The sequence below is a fragment of the Ziziphus jujuba genome, chromosome 1, assembly GCF_031755915.1.
Source record: "Ziziphus jujuba cultivar Dongzao chromosome 1, ASM3175591v1".
Lineage (NCBI taxonomy): Eukaryota > Viridiplantae > Streptophyta > Magnoliopsida > Rosales > Rhamnaceae > Ziziphus > Ziziphus jujuba.
Genome location: NC_083379.1, coordinates 21476431 through 21495882, shown reverse-complemented (window position 1 = coordinate 21495882; position 19452 = coordinate 21476431). Strand labels below are relative to the sequence as shown.

The window sequence follows — 19452 nt, the reverse complement described above, 5'->3', positions numbered from 1 at the left end:
CCTCCTTCCCTCTTAATTTAGACTCCCTTAATCCATTTCCAGCTTCCGCTTGCCAAGATTTCTCACTTTTTGATAGATCCATCACTGGAAAATTTGGCCTAACCTTTTGACGAGCTTTATGGCTATTGGTGACACTTTTGGACCGATATTCTTCATCTTTTGGACTTTTTGTTGATATAAAATTTGTTAATTTTGGATATTATTTAATACTTTTCTTATTCTTAGATTAATTAGTTAAATACCATGTAAAACTAAACTGTATTTAAATAAAACTGAACAAATTAAATTAAAATTAAATTAGTGTACTTAGATATTAATAGGACCATTGGTTGCCACATCAAGTAACAAATCCTGATTGGTTTTTAAACGAAAAGACAATGGTGTCATTGTAAGTATAATGAAAATTCGGATTTTTTTTTTTTAAGTGTAAAATGTAAATTTTGATAAAATTTGAAGTACCATGATATAGATTTAGCAAAAAAGATAAATCATATAAGTTTCGTTATTATATTTAGCATTTTATCATCAAAACTTACAAGGCATCAAATGTAGAGAAAAAAAAATTAAAGACTTAAAAATGAACTTTAACCTTTTTAAAAGTAATAAAGTGCATTTAGCGCATCTCCTTAGGATAGCCCACAAATCAATAATTATTAAGATGACCCTCAATTTTAAAATCGTCCATCATTATTTATCCAAAAATAAAAAATAAAAAATGAAAGAAAGAAAGAAAAAAGCTTTGTGTCTCAATAAGCGACAAAACATAGAACAATTGAAATTAGATAATGCAAGGAATATGAATAAAAAGTATTACTAAAAACGAAATACATTAAATTGAAGCAAACAATACATACAAATATAGAATATATTATATATACGGTTTTGCTACTAAGGATGCTTATATGTCGGTGCTTTAAAGCCCCCACTAACATATCTTTAAATAATCATTTAAAACAACTTTTAATCCTAAATTTAATTCTAAAATTTTTCATCCCAATTTTTCCCAAAAAAAGTAAAAATATATATATATATATATAATGTGCACTTAACACGACATAATAATATGAGTTCCAAATAAGTGACCCTCCTTTTTTTTTTCCCTTTTTTTTTTCAAATAAAAATAAAACCTTGTGTTATTAAGTGTCAAAACATAGAATACAAACATAGAAATAATGTCAAAACATAGAAATAAATACATAGAGCTTTATCTTATGCAACATACATGCACCACCGCATTTGGACAGACATATAAGTAATTTACAGGTCCATCACACATGTTCGGATGTTTGTTGCGCTGTTTATTCTGAGCTGTGTCATCCAACACAATAAAATTATCTATATATGTATATCTATTAGATTATATATATATATATATATATATATCATTGTTTCTATTAGCTTAATTTGATAATATTAATGTCCAATTAAATTTTAACACACCATAATTAGATCGCCCCCTCATGCAATATTTATGCTTGATTTTCTCGTTCTCATATTACTATCACAAAATCAATGTATAAGTATTGGGTGTTTCATAATTGCATTTGAACTGATTTCAATTAATTAAAAAAAAAAAAAAAAAAAACATTGTGATTGATTACTTCACTACTTCACTGTGTTTTTTTTTTAAGAGAGGAAGTAATGGATTTGTTAATATATTGAAAGGCGAAGAGAGATGGAATACGCAGTGGCTTTTTGCCCCTTGTTTTGCCGCCATTACCAGGAAACGACAACGGAATTGCATTACTACAGGGTTTACGACGGCCACGGTTGCTCTCATGTGCCTGTCGTCGTTTTCTGAGCTAGTGAAGGAAGAGTTGGAGGCTAAAGAGCACGCCTCAAAGAGATGGAAAACAACCTTTTTCTTTTTCTTTTTTCTATTTTTTTATTTTAAATATTTAATTTAATTTATTTATTTATTTATTTTTTTGAATATTCGTGGAAGGTTTCTTCTTTTCTTTTTTTAATTTTTTTTTAAAATTACTTGGCAATTGGTGTCTGTAAGTTTGAAGTGTTTTGGAATTTAAAAATGCTGAGTATTTAAGTTTATTTTAATATAAATATGTGTAGAATTTAATGTAGCTAATAATTTTTATATTGTAAATAAAATTACTCGAAGAAAACCTAGATGCATTGGAAAACCTATGATGCACCAAAATACATTTAAAAATAATATAATAAAAATTATATATATATACATATATACCAATTTTAATAATTAATTTGTTCTTTTACATGCTGACTCATATTTAGTTCAATTATGGGATGTTCTATTAGGAATCATAATCAATTTTTTACAAGGATATTCTATTAAATTTTTTCAAAATCTTATTTATTAGCTATTAAATTTGTTTAAGACGAATCAAAATTTAAAAATAAATGCATTTAGAATTTATATAAATTTTAATATAGTTTAGTTTGTTATTTTAAAATTTTAATAAATCATTAAATTTATATAAAATCTTAAATATATTTTTAAATTTGAATTTATTATGCAGTTTAAAAACTAATAAGTAAGATTATAATAGAAAAGTTATCCAAACATCCTAACGAGAGATTGACTGTATAACCAATAATCCACTAACTAAACAACAATTAAATTTTAAGTTACAAATTATTATGATATTTATTTTACGAGAGCTGAAGTTTTATTATAAAATAAATTTTTTATTCCATAAAAAAATTATGAAATTTACAAAACTTTATGAAATAAATTTTATCATAAAAAAATGTTGGTATTCAACTTATATAAATTTGCACCCCAACCATTATTGGAAATTTTCAACAAATTTTCTAAAATCCTGTTATTATCAACCACAAACACAAGAAAAAAAAATAATATTAACAAAAATAAATAAATAAATAAAGAACAAAAATGCATACCCTGATGCAGGAGTAAAGAACCAATCATAAGCATACAAAATTAAGTGGTTCAACAGCAAACCATCAATAAAAATACTCCGATTTAGCCTAAATTCCACTGTAAATCTCTTTAAAGAATTATCATTTTCTTCCCTAAAAAAAAAGAAAAATTACCATTTTCTTAGCATTACAAACTGACAAAACTGGATGCTTTACTCCTTTTTCTCCGGCGACGTGCGATGCCTGGCATTGCATATCACAGGGTTGGACCTCAGTTCTTGGAAATGAATTCTACTACTGGATCAAGCCTACAAATTTGAATTGGGCCTTGGTTGAACAACGGTTCTTCAACATGTAGCCCAGAATTAAGCCAATCTCCAAATCAACCATGCCCAAAAAGCAAAACCCCATCGACAGGTTAGGGCTTTGGATCAGAATCATACATAGCATTAGATGGACACCAAAAATTTCCAGGTAAAGGAAAATGTGAAGAAGAACGGGAAAGAGAAAAAGAGAGAGGCAGAATAAAATAAACTTGCTTACCAAGCAAGCCACCCACTGGAGAAGCTAGTCGCCAGAAGGAAGCGACGAGGAAGCGAGGAATGTAGAGTCGGAGGAAAAAACAAATAAAAGCTTATCAAAATAAATAAACGTGATCAAATTTTATTGCAATTTTAAGTTATTTTTAAATTCAACTTTTAAGGATATAAAAGTAATTCCAATGGTCATTTAGAATAAATAGTAACAGATTTACAATAAGTTACAAAAAATTTGAAGGATGCAGATGAAATTAACTCCGATAATAACAATACACTTTCATCACTTTAAAAAATATATATATATCTTATACTCTCCAACAGTAAGTACAATTAAGACCCATATATTTCTTATTACAATGCATATATATATATATATATATAACTCTGCTCATCTTATATTGGAGACTCTAAAATGTGAAAAATGTTAAAAATGATCACTTGCTCAATTAGGATTTCAATATTAAATCATTAATTAAAGCAACACATTCAACAGTATATATATATATATATTAATTTTCAATCTCAACCATTAATTATCAATCCAATAAATAATATAACACTTACAATAAAAAAATAAAAAAACAATTAAATTCAAATTAGACATATATTAATATATACTTTTAGCGTTGAAAGAATTAGAATCTTCCCTGTAGTTTGCTATGCTTGATTATGAATCTCAACCGTTAATTGTCAATTCAATATATTAGACCAAAACATGTTAAAAAATAAATAAATTCAATCAAACATGTGTTCAAAACAAGCTGAGAATTCAAGTAAAAATAAAATTATAAAATTATAAAAAAATAAAAAAAGAATAATAATAATAATAATAATAGTAGGATAAGCACCGAAGAAAACACAAGCAAAATCTATTTAAAATGAAGAGGCTCAATCTTTGGCTTTCTTTTTCTTTTTCTTTTTTTTCTTTTTTTTTTTGGCTATGCCCCCTGGCATCCCCTTCTCACTATATTTTTTCATCTCCCCTCCTCTACTTCAACAACGCAAGACATGCAAGATCTGCGTTTTCTTGCCACATAAATTATAAAATTCTGCAAAAATATGAGAAATAAACAAGGCAAGCACGGTTGGACTACTTGTGTAAATTCTTTTTCTTTTTTGGTTCAGTTGTTAAAGTAACATAAAAAGTAAGTTTTTTCTTTTAAATTTTTGCAGTCAAGCAGGTAAAGATTGTAAACTTTCTTTTCTATTTTTTATTTTATTTTATTTTATTTTTTTTCGCACTTTAAACTTTGCATCCGCAAGTTAATGTCTAATGGTAGTGCACACCTTAGAATTGCTACATACATACTAGAAGAGCTGCAAAAGGACAAGACGAAGCAACAAAATATGACTTCTTTACCTCGAGTAAAAATACAATACCAGATGAATTTGCAGTTTCTTTTATGGCCAAAAATTGGGAGTACTTCAAAGATCGCCAGAAGACAACCCCCTTGATAGTATACCTCCATTCAAGGTCTGAAAGCCTCAAGAAAAAAAAAAATATATATATATATATATATATATATATATATATATATATTTCCAATCATGGATTATAACAAATGAAGAAAAAATGCATTACATTGGATCAGCTTACATCATTTTGCAGTTTCCACCAATCCCAGGACCTGAAATTAACATTTTCAGTATCTTCAAGAAGGGCTGTGAAGAAGAAAAACCGTCAGTTGTGCTACAATCTAACTGTCAATGGTTAGTGGCATTGTGAGTTCCTCAAGCATTGCAAGAAGCTGCCCCCAAGCTCCCTATTTAATTTACTTCCGCAAAATTAATATCGAAACATGGTGAACAAATAGGACCCATCTAAAGCTCTTTCAAAAACCTTGCCAACCCAAGAACATCAAACACAGAATTCATAGCCGAGCTGCATGAGATTTTTGCCTTCTTATCTTGTGTTAAACTTCATGATGACGTTTCTACAACAGTGAGCAGAATCCAGATGCATGAACACCCCAGGACTGCAGTCACTTTGGGCAGAATCTCAACCCTCTTTCCAGAGAACTTGCAAAATGTACCCATGAAAGACACCATGATCCACTGGCTTCAGACTAGATTCTGTGAGAAAATTCCATGGACAACAGCCTTCCCGTGGTTCTGGACACTGGGCGGCCCTTGCTTTTTCCTATGACAAATGTACTGCACAAATTTCCCAACAATAGCTATACAAGTGGAATGAAAGATACTAAGGGCTTTCAGGGAACAGGAGGTGCATTTTTTGGGTATCTAGTAGAAGAGGGCATTCGCTGTAGAACTCGTGGAAACTCCTGCTTCAGACGTTTATTTGAAAATCCTTGCAATGACCTTATTTTACATCATCAGAAATGCACCAAATAAGAGAGTGAGCATGGAATAAGTAATAAATTACAAGACGGCAGGAAAGAAAAAAAGAAAAAAAAGAACATAATAATAATTGGGTGAAAAGAAATTGTTTTTAATGTAGACAGCCTTAAATACCTACAAAGGAAAGAATGCCATCTACTAGTTATTCTGTTATTGCATAAAAAAGCTAAGAAATCATGGAACTCTGAAACACGACAAAGGGTGTCTTTGTATTGTTTAACCTCCTTTAAAGTTCCTTACAAGTAGTTCTGTCATAATTCACTGACTGTTATTGCATAAAAAAATAACAACAAATCATGGAACTCTGGAACACGACATAGGGTGTCTATGTACTGTTTAATCTCCTTTAAACTTCCTTATAAGTAGTTCTGTCATAATTCACTGGCAGAAGATATCAGCAAAATTATCCAAGTCCCAACCGCTCTTCATGCGCACAAAAAAACAATATATAAACAAAGGGGAGTGTGGGGTAGATGGAGTCAACCGTTTTCCATGATTAACTTGTTTCCAGAATCTGATGCAGAATAGAAATAGTAATAATCCCCCTTATTTGTGATCAAGTGGAAAAAACCCACCAACCAGCGAGTACATAGACTAGACAATTACAACCATACTTTTTAACTTTAAATGCCAGTAGAGTTGTGAACTTCTGACCTTTTCTAACTGAGATCTCTTATAAGTCAATTAAATGCAAACAGACCATCAGTCGGTACCCAAGTTCACTTCTAGCAAACTAAAGCAATAGATAACAGCTAAACACTAGCCAGCTAATATGATACACACCTTGGAGAACCTTGACGTTTCTGACCATACGATGTTCGTAGACTTCCAAGGGCCTTTTCAGCAGCCTGAAAAATAGCATTTGTAGATGCTTAGATATCATACTTGGAAAAGGAAGATTACGGTGAATAAGACAAGAATGAATTTGAAAATTTAAAAGAAATTACTATACCTGCATCTTAGCCTCATCCCATGTTAACCCAATCCCCTTCCCTAAGACCTGTCCATCTATTTCTACCTAAACAAAAACACCAAAAACAGAGGAAAATATATTAGATTAGGGGAGAAATAAAACGCAATAGTGCTTCAACCCTCATAACAAACCATCTTTTGAAACTTGAATATGAAATATCAGAAAACAATTAAGAGTCTGCATACTCTTCAGCTTAGACTATAAAACGAGACTTCCAAGCCCTAAATGCTCATTATTTCTTGCATTGAAACTCAACCACCCAAGTGATAAAAATTTTGGAACACTGTTCATCCCAAAAATTGCTAGCCAATTTTCCTCCCATAATTCCTCTTTTTCATGCATTAATGACCCCCCCAAAAAAAAAAAAAAAAATGCATGCAATATAACCGACTTCTAGAAATTGACATGCTTCATGCAGAGATATTTTACAGTTGTAGGTCCTTATTCAAGCGTAAGAAAAGCGAAGGATGTAAGCCAAAAATTAACATGCACAGAAGAATGGACATGGGGCATCCCAATATCAGCGAGCGCCTGGCTGCAAATTTGCCTTAAAAAATCAATGTATTTTATCAATTCCAACTTCCAAAGCTATAATAATTATCATCACTCTTTGATCATTCCATGTTAAAGGGAATGCTGAAATCTTGCATCTGACCAAATTACATGTTGAAATTTGATTCTGGAAAGAAAATCTAAAATTTCATTCAAATTAGGGAAGAAACACAAACCTGTACATGAACTTCATCTTTCTGAATGGAATTAGCTGAAGGCAGAGGTTGATGTTGAAAAACTAGACCAAGGCCCTCCATCATGCACTGAAGAAGTTGATTGCACAATTATGCAAATTCGTAAGTAACCACTGCAAGAACTGATGGAAATGGGAAGGGGTACTAAGGAAAATGATAAGTGACGAAGATCTTACATATTCTTTAAGTGCAGAGACTGAACTCATAGATTTTTTAGAGCTGTCGAGTCTAGGATCCAGAAGCCTAGATGGTTCTGAGGCAGCTGAAAATAACTGCGACTCCTCTTTGGGAGTCCCCCGACTCCCAAAGGAATTTGCATGACTCAGAAAGCCATTTTCACTCATATCAGGAAACTTAGAGCCATCCAAAAGCAGAGAACCAGAATCAGGTTTGACACGCGATACATATATATCTGCAAGAGAATTCCAAGATAGTTATGATTACAAAAAGGAAGTGCTACCAAGGAGATCCCCCAAAATCATTACTTCCCAAATTAAGAGGCATGCTAACTCAAAAATCCAGTAGCAATAGAACCAGATGAATGGAAAATTTTCAAGTCAATCATTTGGCATGTACCTTAGTCTCCTAGCTTATACCAACACATATAGCTCCTATTTTTTTGCCAAAAAAGATAGAGAGGGAGAGAGATACTGAAAGCTGAGTGTGTGCAGACTGTGTTACATGGAATTAACTTTGATTAAGAAAAGATCTTAACAGTCACTGCAAACTTATGATGATTATTAGCTGATGTGATGAAAACTAAAAAACAAAACAAAGAAAGTATAGATAACTTTTAATCCCCAATTAATCTGCTATTTTTGACAAGTTCTACCGAACAAAGTAATACTGAAAGATTTTATATTACCAAGTTCTGTGAATTGAGAAAGATGACAAAGGATGTACTTTTTGAAATATCAATTATGGTTTATTTGGAAAAGTAACTCAAGGATTTATCACATTTTGGATACTCCATTTCAAAAACCAAAAGTTGTAAACCTCTCCTATTGGTGCTCATGTATCAAAGTAGGTTTTTAAAGCACAGGTTTTCAGGTATGAGAACTGCTAACAAATGATAATAATAGCTATGAAGTGCTTAGTGATGGGGAACTTCTCTAATTACAAGTACAGCAAACATGTACGTGCAAAGGAACAGCAGAACAAAACCTCAATAACAGATAGCCTTAACAATTGGCAACAAATACTAGAAGATATCTTACTGGCCAAGTTCTTAAGAGAGCCCTCAGCTGCCTGGCATTGAGCTTCACGTCTTGTCCTACCAGTTCCTTCACCAATTTTCTCTCCTGCAAACCAAGCCTTCAAAAGACAAGACAGGATGAGCTGATAAATAGGCCAACATCTCTCAACAACAAACAGGCAAGACAAACAAATCAAATTGAAATGAGCATTACTTCTAAAAAGCATGGTGGTATCAGCTATAACAAAAGATCACACTCGATTTATTAGCTTAGACATCCAATTTCCTACCTGAATTGGAGTTCATAGAAACACTCATAATACTTTTCACCATAGTATTGGACCTATTCCTACCTTCAATCAGAAGGTTGAACCATTGTAAAGTTTCCTACCATCAGGTAACAAGGAAACTAGGAAAGACGTAGGTTTATTTGACCAAACTAAATGTCGTACTGTTTATTCATCAGATCTATAAAAGAAAAGCACTATCAAAGCAAAAATAATCTCTAATAATAGCATCATAGATAACTTGAGAGGAGAAAGACGAAGAGACATCCCAACTAGGTTGTTACCCCACAAACACACCACCCAAACCAAGCTAGATAATAATAATAATAATAATAAAAATTTCATTGTTTTATTTAACTATTCAGCAACATCAATTGATGATTACGCCATTACATTGAATAAATAAGGAAGGTATAATTAAAAGTTGATATCATTAAAACTAATGCAGAGTTGTAAGTTTTCAAGTAAAGAGTTGAAGCACACCTCAACAGCAAACTGCAGTTCTGTACTGGAAACCAAAGCTGGCCTGAACTCCACCTACAAGAAAAGTTGAATTTGAAAATAAATTTATATATATTTTTATGGAGCTTGTAACATGCACATATGTGGTCTGCTGCTGTACAAGCTCTCGCTACCTTGGTTCCACACTTCATTGCAATTTCATGTAGAGCACCAGCTGGAGTTTCTGCAATTGATACAGCTCGGCTGGATTCGAAGTCAACTTCCTTGTTGCTTGAAGATGATCTACTCAAGGGAATCTCCTCACCTATAAAAGGACATTACCCATAATGAATGAAAAAATCAATAATAAACATGGAAATTATTCACACTACATAAAAAGCAACGAAACATCAATATCCATGTTTAACATTTTTAAATCTCATATAATATCATCAAACAAAGACAAGAGCTGATAGAAATTCTCTCTAGATGTGAATCCAAAACAAAATATAATTACGATGAAGAATGTTGGGGAAAAAAAAATACAATTTCTAATCAACTCTTCGTGATGAACACAGCTGGATTAAATACTCAACCAATATATGATTTGCAGCATAACAAATAGGAACCTTATCCCACTACTTAATGGTGGCCATAAACCAAACTAAACAACTTCAAATGAATCATAGGCCACCACAACTTCCAACCAACTGAAAGCTTTTAAGCGAAAACAGTGATTAAGAATATTAAATTAAAACAATGATTAAGAATATTAAATTACTAAAAATCCCTCTAAGCAACAGCTTGGTTTTAAATCATTACAAATTTAGTTCAAAAATGACACATACAACAATTCAATATACAAATATTGAGTTGGTCTTTGAATTTTTTAAAGATGCAACAAAACATAGAATTAGAATGCTGTAACAATTATTGATATACAAAAAAGAAAGTTATATCCTCCACATAATGTAAACCTTTTATGCAAATGAGAAACAAATTCCAACACGTAATACAAGGACAACAATTCACACAAGAACACAGAATTGAATGCTGCAAGTGACATTTAGCCCCGTAATATATTACTAGGTATTGTCAAAGAAACTATTCAGAAAACGAGAGAAAAGGGAGAGGGGGAAGGACTGATATTCAACATCTATTCTGTATCCTGGAATGTTCCAACGATAAAAGTTACAGTAATCTGATCATTGGAAACATCAATAATTATGATGTCCACATGTCAAATGGCTTTCAAACGAAACAAAAAATAGGTAATGATCACCTCCAAGGTATTCAACAACATGGCATAAATTATTTTTCCTCCTGAGCAAACATCATATTACTGGCACCAAAAGTAACTAAACTTATATGCATGCCCTAGTTTACCTGAGAAAGAATGATAACCAGGCAATGAGTTGTTTGATCTCTCTCTCTGAAAGGCCTGCAAATGTATAATATTGTAAGGCCAAAATGATTTTTGTCAAAACTTAACTTCAATCTTTACATATAAAACACGAGGATAGAAATAAGACCAAATGCAAAAAACCAATCACCTCTTTTGGCAATCTTTGATTTTCATGGAGAATTCTATCCGAAGGAATTGGACTTTCAACCTTAGGGAAAAAAGATGGATGATGAGGCCGATGCTTCTCAACATGCAGTGGTTCTGAATCTAAAGGAAATTCTTTTGGTACCACCCGGCTCACTTGCCGAGGGCTCATCTCTTCCTCTGCTAGAAACCAGCCCCCACGTGATTGTACCCTTGGAACAGAGACTTGTACCGATGGTCTAACAGGAAATGGAGGTTCACTTGATGTAAGATCCCTAGTATCTTGCCCATGTTGCAAAATGAGAAGTCTCCGCCTTGTATCAGGATCTAATTCAGATTCTGGAACCTCGCCTTCTTCTCTAGCAGGAGAATTTTGCAGGTTTGAGTCCATATTGCCAACATGACCCAATGGTTTAACTGCTGAAGCAGCCTGAGGAAATTGTACATTGGGAAAATTCATCACCGACACTTGAGTTGTTGGCAGGGGAAGACTTCCAGAAGAAGATCCTATTGTAGTCTGAAGAGGAGGAGCCAGTCTTGGATCAATGTTAGTGACTGATGAAGCGACTGTTGAAGCAGCTGATATTGCTTCCTGAACGAGGAAAAAAATCGATAAAGATCAAACCATTTGAACTAGAATTCACAAACAGATGCAAAAAGTTCATGAAAACTGCATAACAAGGCAATTCACATGTCAATGTTGATTCTCCAATACATCTGTCACACAAATCAGAAACTAGATATATATCTTTTTTCTAATTTTACTGTATCCCTATAAGATAACATACAGATGCATCACTTTAACTACCTTTAGTCTCCTTTCAACTTCAACATCAGCCATTCCATCAAAAGGAAGCGGATCTCTGTTTCCATTTGAAGTAGAACCATCATCCTGAATTAAGCAAAAGTATCGCTATCATCTTCATATGATAAAACTCAATAACATGGTGTAAATACACATGCTTCTGGAGAAGTAGCCACTTGCACTCTATATTTATCTGGAATAAAAAAAAAAGAAGCCAAAATCCTGACTAACCTCTGAAACCAGATAATTGCTCACATCAGGAGGAGAGGGAATCTCTTTAACATCATCTTCGTATGAAATATCAGTAATCTTTTGAAGGAGACCATCATCAAAATCTCTGTTATCAAATTCCAGGTATCATAAAATGTCAAAACAATACCATCATGTCTAAATATTGGACCATAGTTAGATTACTCGGAACTTAAAATCTAAGAGGTATGTGCTTATATGAAACACCATTAAGGGTTTATAATCTTACTTGAAAAAACCACCTCTGACATTGCAAGCAACATTTCTCGCAACACACAAGACAGGGACAGCATTATTTGCCTACAACATTAGAAGTTATGATGCATGTCAATAAAGAGCAGTAAAACGACTAGAGTGCATTGTGCATGTATTATTTGCAATACAGCAGTATAAAAAATTTAGATAATCAAGCATAAAGTGTAGTACTTCAGCTTGAGGAGCATAGTATGGAGCAAATGCAGGAACAACATGCACCCGAGGTTGATCTTTCTCATCCCACACTTTCAGGCGATCATCAATTACCAATGCCATCTTTGGGTGGCACAACCCACCTTGGAAGACATTGAACAAGGACTTTCTTAAACCTAAAACAACAAAATGAATTCAATATGCAGCATAGTAGGAAAACCAATGTGCCTTTTTCTGCAAATACAGAGCAAAAAATACAAAAGTAGATGACCAGTGAAAGCTATTCACAAAATATATAATATAACTCACCAGACTTGACGCACACAATGCGATCCAATAATTCTTTGGAATTAATCAAATTTGAATCTGGATCAAGAAGCCTCCACATTTCTAAAGCATAATCCCTTTCAGCCATTGTGCAAACGTAGACCTCAAAGCGCTTACGCCCCCGTGCCGTCAAATAACTCCTAAGATCTTCCCATGCAGGTCTCAACCTCACAAGAACACTTGTATCACGAATCTACAGTAATACCAGAAGTTTCCATCACTAGAGAAGATTTATCCATCTAATAGTATATTAGCTTACCATACAAAAATAAATAACAAAGGCAAGCAAGTCAAGGCATAAAGAACATCCTATAGGCATTAGGCAGCTACAAAATGTTATCAACCAAGCACTGGACTAAGTCAACAAACTGCTTCAAAATCGAAAATTAAAAACCTGTGGATTAATGCGAGTCAGGATGATGTTTTTTTCATTTAACCGTATAAGAGGCCGAACAAGAGTTGTATAAGTGTCAGACAGGGCAGGAACTACTTCAGATTGAATTTTGATCACCCTCCCATTTTCTACAACCTGGTCACTGTCAGCATATTGCTTCAATATATTCTTGTCATCTTGATAGCGCTTGACCTCTGCCAGCATACCAGAAATACGTTGTGGATCTGCCTCACTACTTATTTTCCGCTGTAGAGCCTCAATTCTATCCTCAAATGAGCGCATTGTATTAGCAACTATGAGCGTTTCATCAAGATCAAACACAATACCAAGACATCTAAGGTTCAGCAGGCCAAGACAAGAATTGTAAAGCCCAGATGCGACAATGAATCCCCAAAAACATGGATATTGTTTATCACTATTCCTAGAATACATGGCAACTAAATGGAGTTCCTCTCCTCCAAGCAGCATCACTGCGGTCTGCAGACATCAAAATGAGTACCATCGTCAAGGTTTGCAAAAATTGCCATCCCATCTTCAACAATAAGAATTGACAATGAAGAGATAATTGCAATCAGCATATGTGCATTTGCATTACAATAGATACAATAGGAAGATATCTTTTGACATGACAAAGCAAAATAAAGGTCTTTGTTTCATCCAGTCAGAGCAAACTATGTGTGCTTACTTTATTACAGCGGAAATACGCATGTTTGTGCAAATAATTATGAATTACATTGTTTTATTAAATTATTCGTATAAACACCCAAAAGACATTAGATAATGCAGAAAACCTCTTCATCGATTAAGATTGAAATATCAGGGAAAACTTCATTGTTAATCTGGTTAGCATGAATATACAAAGTAATATCACGCATTTCCACATAGCAAAAAGAGTAGCAATAAAAAACACTGCTGAAAACTTGATATGCAAAGTCCTATTATCCTTCGAAAATTCATCAGTGAAAATGCAATAAAGTTTCACCAGTAAGATTCATATGAACCTGCAATAAAAGATCATGTGGCATATTCTCAGCACTAAAAAAAGTTGCAACATTGTGCCCAGTTTAGTAAGTTCAGGAAGAAAATTCAGGTTATAGTTCTGAAGAAAAGGTGTTAAATATTTTATCGACAAAAGTAACAAGTCCAGATATCTCCATGATTATTTATGTAAAAACAGCAGAATTAATTAGCTCATTCTGTTCACAAAGTACTTGTGGCAAAAGTTCTACATTACTTTAAAAAAAAAAAAAAAAAATCTTCAAGATTTACTGAAAAATTAAGTGTATAATTTACATCATGGGTCCCCTGCAAAAACTGTCCAGAGTCCTCTGCAACAAGATTAACAAGAAGGAATTCATTGAATCTGGGTTTCCGTCTTCCGATATAGTTTATGAGAGTTTGTATAAGTTTGCAATTCTATTTTTCCTGAGAGTTAACATTTTATTAGTGTTGTTACTCTGACCTTATGATCGAGTTCCTATTTTTAAATTCCAGGGTTTTAGTTTTAGCTTTCTTCTGAGTTGTGCTATACCTTGTTCTCCTTGATACACGAGGAGTGCAAAAGAAAGAGCGGCGTGTCCTGTGACTGCGAGGTCTTGGACTCCATTTTGAAGCAAACACCACAAGAGGTAATGGTATGAAGCACTGCCAGTGGAGGGCATCTCTCACTCGCTTGTGAAAAATGACTTATTCTGATTTCCTTCCCATCATCGATAATCTTCTTGTTGTCGTTCTCTCCCGGGAAAATCTCTACCTCACCAAGAAACTCCTCCCCTTTATACACCACCGATTTATACATTTTCTCTTCTTCTTTCTTTCTCACCAGCCAAACACCCCCTCTTCCCTTCTCCTCCTCCTCCTCAAAGCCGTTTTCTCATCAAATTTCCGCATCATAAGTCATTAAACACCCCAAAAAATCAAACAACTCATGGAATTTTAATTTTTTTTTTTTGGGTACAAGTTTCTTAAGAAATCATCCTCATCATCGTCAAAGATGCTTTAAATTTCATCCCAGATTTTTTTTTTTTTTTTTGCTTTTTTAAAATCGCTGATCCATGAAAGAAAAACCAAAATATAAAAAACCAATTTAGGGTCTTCTCTTTCCTAAAAAAAATAAAAAATAAAAAAACCACAATTTTAGATCCCTGATAGATGATCCAAACACACTACAACTTCTTCAGCGATCAGATCGCTGGTAAAATCAAGCTTCTCAGTGTTTGTCTTTTTCTTTTTCTTTTTTTCTGTTTCACTGAATTTCAGTACTAGGGTTTGGTGGTGGTGGTGGTGGTGGTGGTGGTTTTTGGTTTCGATGATGATGATGATGAAGAACGAGTCGTCAAGAAAAGAAAACCCTAGATCCAGATAGCGAAAGGTCAAAAATAGCTCCCCAATGCGCAATAATTTTAAAAAATAAAATTAAAATTAAAAATTAAAAATTAAAAATCAAAACCGAGGAAAACTAAAACAAAAGAAAGTGGGGCTCTTTTATAATTTACAGATTTTTTTTAGGTCATAGTGGCAAAATTGCAATTATCATCAAATTTTTAAGGTATCCGATTTAATAGCTTCCTTCTAGATTTGCTGCTGCGTAGTAGTACGTGTTGGAAAATTAGCACAGGGGCACCAATGAAAAGAAAGTTAGAAAAACGTAGAAAAATAGTAAAACCTGATAAATTACAGCAGTTTGGAGATAGTTTGTTACGTGGCATGGTTTTATTGGTGCGCCGTATATTTGATTGTGGTTTTTCAGATACTGCTCATTTTGACCGTTCGAGCTTGGAGTTTGCTTTCGTGGGCGGCTTTTATCCACCTTTTTTTTTTTTTTTTTTTTTTTGGCCCTTTTTTCTTTTGGTTGTTTTTGGTTTGGTTTGGAGGCATTTTCAGTTTATCCACGCTGTTGTACTGCACTTTGCAAAAGTCTGTCCTTTTACACAATAGATCTAAAAAACTAATTTTTAAAAGTGTTCAAATTTTGTTTTTATAATAAAAAATCTAATATTTTCTTAAGTTTTCTTTCATTGACTGGTGGCTTCTAAAATTCTTGGCCAATTTTAGATATTCAAACTCTAAATTGTAAAAGGAGTTATGTCCCAAAATATATATATACATATATGATGCAAGCAACTTAAAATAATATTAAAATGTTTATTGAGAAAAAATATAAAAATTTAATTACAATTTAATATATTCTAATATGAAAATATTACATTTTGATCTTTAAATTTAAAAAATTTGTGATTAAGGGTTTTTTAAATTTCATTTGTTATGTTCTAGTATAATTAATATTTTTCACAAACCGAAGTTGAAGTTAATACGTGAGCATAAATTAGAGAATATCAAAATATAAATTTATGAAATTAAGGAGTTACATTACAATAAATTAAAACTAAATTGTCTAAACTGCAATAAATTTGAACAAATTGCATTTTAAAACCTAATAAAATGAGATAAAATCGTTAGCTTTCATAGTTCAAAAAAAAAAAAAATCAACTTTAATTAAAAGACAACAAATTGAAACTTTGAAAATCCGAAAAACAAAATCTTTATGGGTCCCATAATATTATCAAATATAAAATATCATCAATTGTCAGCTAATAAAACAAATAAAAATTACAAAACTTCAATTAACTTTAAAAAATATGCATTAAATAATCATCTAATAATTTACACAACATTCAAAAATAAAATAATAATAATAATAATAATAGTTTACCGGTGCCAATCATTTCCAAAATAACAATTTGTCTTCGCCATTTAAAGTGCAAGGAGTTCTTGAACTAAAACTTATGGTGATATAGATATATTTTTTTCAAAAAATTAAGGCAGTAGTCTTTCGGCATCAGATTTAAAATCAAAATTTGAAATTATCACTAATAATCATAGCTAATTAGGCTCTTTCAAAATGTTATAACATTCAATACATTAATAAAAAGTTGATTATAATAGAGATCGATACTAAATTGTGCAATAAATTTTAAATTTTTTGAATACCTTTACGTTTAGACCCTTAATATAATTTGGAGTTTTTATAAATTTAATATTTGTTTATTTAAATATTATTTTGATTACCGGAGAAAAATGCATTATCCTACATTGTTTGAAGATTAAAAAAAAGGATTAGGATTTTGTGCACATATAAATTGAAAGGCAGGAAATTGGAATTGACATGAGTCGCACATAAGAATTGCAACAAGCATAGTAAGAAACTCCTCACCTGTATATTAAAGTTTCTTTAACATTTGAAATGATCTCTTTCTCCACACGTAACTAAAATACAATAAACAATCTAGTTAATTCTCTTTAAAATTTGCTATAGTTATTTAAATGCTTTTAGAAATTTTTAATTGAAATTTTGTTTTTAAAATATTTTAATTATTAAGGTAATTGAATCTTGTTGATTATTTTTCTACAATAATCAATAAAATCGTTTAAGTAGGTTGATTAAATTGACTTATATTTTTCTGTCTTTAAATTATTACCAATTTGAAGTAGCATACCGGCAAAGTAAGGAAACAACAGATAGTTGGAATTTTTCTCAAATATATATTTTTGGCACATCCAATGAAACAAATAAATTTCAACCCAAAACAATGGTGCAGACTCGATTAAAAACAATCTCAGCAACCCAACACCCATGGCAACAATAGAGCCAAAATGTATTGGGTAAAGATAGTAGGAATCAAACAATACTCTAGACACAATGGAGATATCCATTTAAGATTCGGCCCTCTAGGCTGCACCTTAATGTTATGGAGTAAAAGCTGACAACTAGTCTTATGCCAACCCATATGCCCGAAACTAAATTCATGGTAAAAAACATACTGAACATTTTAACTAAAACTTAAAAAATAGTCACAATGAGCCTTACTATTATCAATTGATTAACACCTCCCATTATGTTGGGATGGACATAATGTCCATAATTGGATGAACAACAATGAAGGCATGGATAGAAAGACCTTTGAGACCATCATCTAAAAGATGATTAGATCAACCTTGCACATAAAAAAAATTGTTCAACTTTTTTACACAAAGCTTTACCTCGATGTAATTGACCGAATCAAATTTCCAAAAAGATACAAGTTTGTTGACTTCACAATTCTTAGGTGAAAAGAGTCGGTCCACCAAGGAATACATTGGCCGATTTACTATCCAATATGTTGAAGCATCAATCGTGATACATCAAAGCTTCATTTGTTTACTAATTCTTTAATGAGTTCGGCTTTCCTTCAAACATCAACTTACAGCCAAACTAAATCAATAGATTGTAAGAACTGGAGCAAAAATTCATTGAGCAATTTTACACAATTGAGCCAAAGATCTCTATGGCCAGCTTATTGCGTCTTCAACAGATGAAAAGAGAATCGATGGACTACTTTATTACTCGATTTAAACTAAACAGGATAAAATGTTAGCTGAATACACTAAAGAGCGAGTTCATCAAGCTAGTTCTAGATTGAGTTACATGCTTTAAAAGAAGTTCGAAAGACAAAATTTCATGACTTATACAAGTTAGTCTCTCGAGCCATTCAGTATGAACACATCTTGAAAGAGGAATATCATAAGAAAAAATCATCTGAGGGGTTATAGTATAAAACTCCAATACAAAAATTTACTTAGTTGAGTCTAATGACCAACGAGGTGAAGAGGAAGTAGCTGAAATAGATACCAAAAAGGTAATGAAGACTTGACCATGCATATATTTTGCTAAGCCAATAAAAAATCAAAGGATTCTTTAATTGATCATGGATATAAAGAAGAATCAGCTGAAAAAAAAAATCTACGATGTTGACATCTCCAAAGCCAATCAAATCTTTTACCACCTGTTAATTGATAAGGTAATCAAATTATGTCTTGTCTACAACTAAAGAAATGAATAAAAAGCCATATAATAGATGACATGCCATATGAACGTATTAGATTATTCAATGTTGGTCTTTAGAAAAGCCATCCAAGCAATGATTTACATGGGAACTATAAAGTTTCCCACGAGAGGAGATAATAGCAGTTTATAGCAACTTTTCCTATTAGCCAAAATAAATATTGCTTTGATCAACATCTCAAGATTGACCAAACTTAGGGTAAAGGCTGATTCAAGAAAAATTTCATCTTAAAAGGTCTGAAAAAGAAATGTCACATTTAGAAGAGAATGTTCTATAAAAAAGACCAAACCACTCATTAAAGTGATGGGATATTGGTAGACAAGCACCTCGAACTTTATTGGGGTTGACATATTGTACCTTAAACTTTTTTTTTCCTGAAATTTTGCACCCCAAACTTCTTTTTTACTTGTACCATTGATTTTTTTGTTAAAAATACA

The 19452-nt window shown here is 32.3% G+C and overlaps 1 protein-coding gene across 9 annotated transcripts; it reads right to left on the bottom strand.

Annotated features, from left to right (window-relative positions):
* Nucleotides 1-2836: 2836 nt before the first annotated feature.
* On the bottom strand, nt 2837-15534 carry LOC107424816 (RNA polymerase II C-terminal domain phosphatase-like 1). 9 transcript variants are annotated; one of them, XR_009638805.1, is made up of 20 exons: nt 14665-15534; nt 13134-13610; nt 12722-12932; nt 12431-12588; nt 12234-12304; nt 11987-12092; nt 11759-11842; nt 10955-11542; nt 10788-10842; nt 9596-9726; nt 9444-9497; nt 8696-8792; nt 7655-7890; nt 7461-7547; nt 6712-6777; nt 6543-6607; nt 4999-5720; nt 4762-4885; nt 3406-3429; nt 2837-3286 (listed from the first exon to the last, which is right to left on the bottom strand). XR_009638805.1 is itself a non-coding variant. In XM_048472624.2 (17 exons), the coding sequence occupies exons 1-17, from the start codon at nt 14929-14931 to the stop codon at nt 5612-5614; spliced, it is 2862 nt and encodes a 953-aa protein (XP_048328581.1). In that variant the 5' UTR covers nt 14932-15534; the 3' UTR covers nt 4907-5611. The 9 variants fall into 9 exon arrangements, 1 of the variants encoding a protein (XP_048328581.1); XR_007240491.2 differs by having other exon boundaries at nt 4762-4877; XR_009638804.1 differs by having other exon boundaries at nt 2837-3237; nt 4762-4877.
* Nucleotides 15535-19452: the final 3918 nt, after the last annotated feature.